At 44.9% G+C, this 3,391-nt stretch overlaps 1 protein-coding gene across 1 annotated transcript in view; it reads left to right on the plus strand.

Moving 5' to 3' along the window:
• ZDHHC9 (zDHHC palmitoyltransferase 9) overlaps positions 1–3,391 on the plus strand; it is a 39,801-nt gene that overhangs the window by 14,703 nt on the left and 21,707 nt on the right. The window contains exon 4 of the mRNA XM_017853111.1: positions 1,538–1,698. Coding sequence (XP_017708600.1) covers positions 1,538–1,698 — 161 coding nt within the window. The remainder of the gene's footprint in view (positions 1–1,537; positions 1,699–3,391) is intronic.

Genomic DNA, 3,391 nt, shown 5'->3' on the forward strand with positions numbered 1-3,391 from the left:
CGACGGCGACGGCCGGAGTCGGGCTGGGGCTACCGGGCGGCGGTTTTACCTCCATTTTGAGAAAACTCTGTTTTCAAGGAGAAATGTGCCTCAGGAGGAGGAGGATAAAATAGGTCAGTGATAACTCTCCTCACATATTCCTATTTATTTTGTTTGAAATTCAGTTCAGATCAACAAGTATTTATTGATAGCTTCTTTGTTCCCTTACTTGTATTAGAGCTCTGGGAGATACGGAATCATGGTGATAATGTTAATAGCTAACATTTTACTTAGTGTTTAGTATTTACTGTGTGTCAAGTGCAGTTCTAAGCACTTTATACTAGTGCATTTGATCCACACAGTGACCTCATCAAGCACTGTAACTATCCTCATTTTATGGATAAAGATACTGAAGTTAACTAAGTCACCCAGCTAGGAGCTGGTAGAGCCATAATTCAAACCCGAGCATTCCCAGTCCAATAAAACTAGGTCCTTGCTCTTAGGAAGTCCGGTTGAGGGAGATGCCATCAACATACTGAGAAATAGCTAGGAAATAATGCAAGGCTCTGGAAGTGAGGACCACAGGGAGTAGAGAAGAGAGAGATTATTGCAGCTTAGCATAAGCCTTTTGGAAGAAGTAAGAATTCTCTAAGTCCCAGATTCTTCATGTATCAGATGGGTATAGTAGAATCTATTTCATAGATTTAGTGTGAGAACTGGATGGGATAATGTAGATGAAAAGCTTAGTACAGTGCCTGGCTTATGGAGAGCCGTCAATAAATTATAGTTGCAATGATGACAATGATGATATTGATGTCTCTGGCACCTGAAAGATGAGTAGAGTTGGGATATTCAGAGAGAAGGAGAAATAGCTTGTCAGGTGCATTATGAGGAAAGGGGGGAGTGAACGTGATGTTGGGGAGGGGTACTAAGGAGAAACGATTTTCTTATTTTCTTGCTGTCGGTCGTTAGTCACTTATTAGCTGAGCTAATTGAGGAGACCAGAGGAATGGATGTTGCAGAGTCAGTCAACAGCCCTGAAGGTTTTCATTGGTCTTGAAGCATGCGGAGATACTCTCTGACACTGTGAACCTGCTTTCTGGTTGTTCCTCATCTTTTCTCCCTCCTCATCAAGCTCAGTCTGAATGACAGATCAGTGGATATGAAAAGCCCTGGACATTCCCAGGGTGAGATCAACCTGTGTTGCTTAGAAATCCAGGCTCAGTTGCTTCCCTATTCTTAGCAGGTGTGAACTTTCCTGAGGTAGAGGAAATGTAGCTCCCAGTGGGCTGATAGGATAGACTGGACTTGGGGGTAAGAGAGTGTCCTTAAGACTGTCTTCTGTATGTTATAGGTGGCAGCAGTCAATTATTTGTTGAGCTCTTACTATGGGTAGAGCCATATGTCAGGAGTTTTGGGTAAATCAAGAGAAGAAACATGGTCCCTGTCCTTGAGGTGCTGCTGATTCTGTTGTGGGGGCCAGAGTGACATACTGGTAACAATTGGAGATCAATATAGGGTAGGTATCATTAAATGTTGAATTGCCTGCTTTCTTCAGGTGCCGCTACCTGGCTGTTCAGCTGTCTCCTGCCATCCCTGTGTTTGCTGCCATGCTCTTCCTTTTCTCCATGGCTACACTGTTGAGGACCAGCTTCAGTGACCCTGGAGTGATTCCTCGGGCGCTACCAGATGAAGCAGCTTTCATAGAAATGGAGATAGGTGAGTCTCCCAACCAGCTGGCAAGCTGCTGTGTAGTGGGTGGCCCTAATCAGTAAAAGAATGGAATCATAATAGTAGTTGCAGATAATAATCACTTCTAGTCTTTTCTCTCTGAGATCCTGAACCTGAGATCATGACTACTCTGTGAATTTAGTAAGGCAGGCGTAGCAGCAGTCTAAAGTAATAGACTTTGTCCTTCACTGCATTGGATCACATTTGCAGAAGGATTTGTTACCAAGGTCCTGCTGTATTGTTCCCAAGAGGATGGTTTTTTTACTTTTCTGGGGGAGGTGGTCACCAATACATTTTTTCTGAAGCAGTGAAAGCACAGATTTATTATCTATCTATCTATCTATCTATCTATCTATCTATCTATTTATTTATTTATTTATTTAGAGACAGAGTCTGGCTTTGTTACCAGGCTGAAGTGCAGTGGTGTGATCTTGGCTCACTGCAAGCTCTGACTCCAAGGTTCAAGTGATTCTCCTGCCTCAGCATCCCGAGTAGCTGGGATTATAGGCACGTGCCACCACACCCAGCTAAGTTTTGTATTTTTAGTAGAGACGGGGTTTCACCACATTGACCAGGATGGTCTCGATCTCCTGACCTTGTGATCTGCCCGCCTTGGTCTCCCAAAGTGCTGGGATTACAGGTGTGAGCCACCACACCCGGTCAGCACAAATTTATTGAAACAAAAGTACACTCCACAGAGTGAGAGGGGGCTTGAGCAAGTGGCTCAAGAGGCGCTTTTGGTTTTTTGATGAAAGCTGTAAACCTTCTCCCCATAAAAATGCTCTTATATGCATGTACATGTACATAGTTTTGGATGTAATTTCAGGGATTCATAGATCTTCTGAAGCGCATTCATGTCCCCCCCCAACCAATAATTTCTGCTTTAGGCCGGGAGCTGTGGCTCACGCCTATAATCCCAGCACTTAGGGAGGCTGAGGTGGGTGGATCATTTGAGGTCAGGAGTTCAAGACCAGCCTGGCCAACATGGTGAAACCCTGTCTCTACTAAAAATACAAAAATTAGCCGGGCATGGTGGTGTGTGCCTGTAATCCCAGCTACTCGGGAGGCTGAGGCATGAGAATCATTTGAACCTGGGAGGTGGAGGTTGCAGTGAGTTTAGATTGTGCCACTGCACTCCAGCCTAGGCAACAGAGTGAGACTCCGTCTCAAAAAACAAACAAACAAACAAACAAAAAACCCTGCTTTAGGGGAACATGCAATGTGAAAGGGGGCAGCTGTGGTGCCAGGAACCACTGAGAATTCTAGGAGGGGTAAAAGAAGCAATTGCAGGGTCAATAGAGTGCAGACCGCAGCTCAGGATAAGGATCTTTGGTACAGAGATGAAGTGCTACATTATCTAGGAGCCAGGGTGGCTTCATGAATTGAAGCAGAACTATCCCAGGGCCAGGGGAGGAGATATCCTGGGATCTCACAGTGAGAAGAAGACTATGATGCAAGTACTAGGAGGGAGTGGGAGCCCACCAGTGCCTACCTAAATGGTTCTCAGGTTTGGTACCCAGGTAGCTTGAGTTGGCATCCAAGCTAGACAGAGTAAGAAAAAGGGACCCAGGACTTGTAAGACTAAGAAGCTGTGCCAGTAGAGCACCAATCTGTGGCTGGCCTTTAGTTCTTTGAGGGTGCTTTGAAGGCTTCCATATATTTCTTTTTTCTTTTTCTCTCC

The sequence above is a fragment of the Rhinopithecus bieti genome, unplaced genomic scaffold, assembly GCF_001698545.2.
Source record: "Rhinopithecus bieti isolate Rb0 unplaced genomic scaffold, ASM169854v2 scaffold_36909, whole genome shotgun sequence".
Classification (NCBI taxonomy): Eukaryota; Metazoa; Chordata; class Mammalia; order Primates; family Cercopithecidae; genus Rhinopithecus; species Rhinopithecus bieti.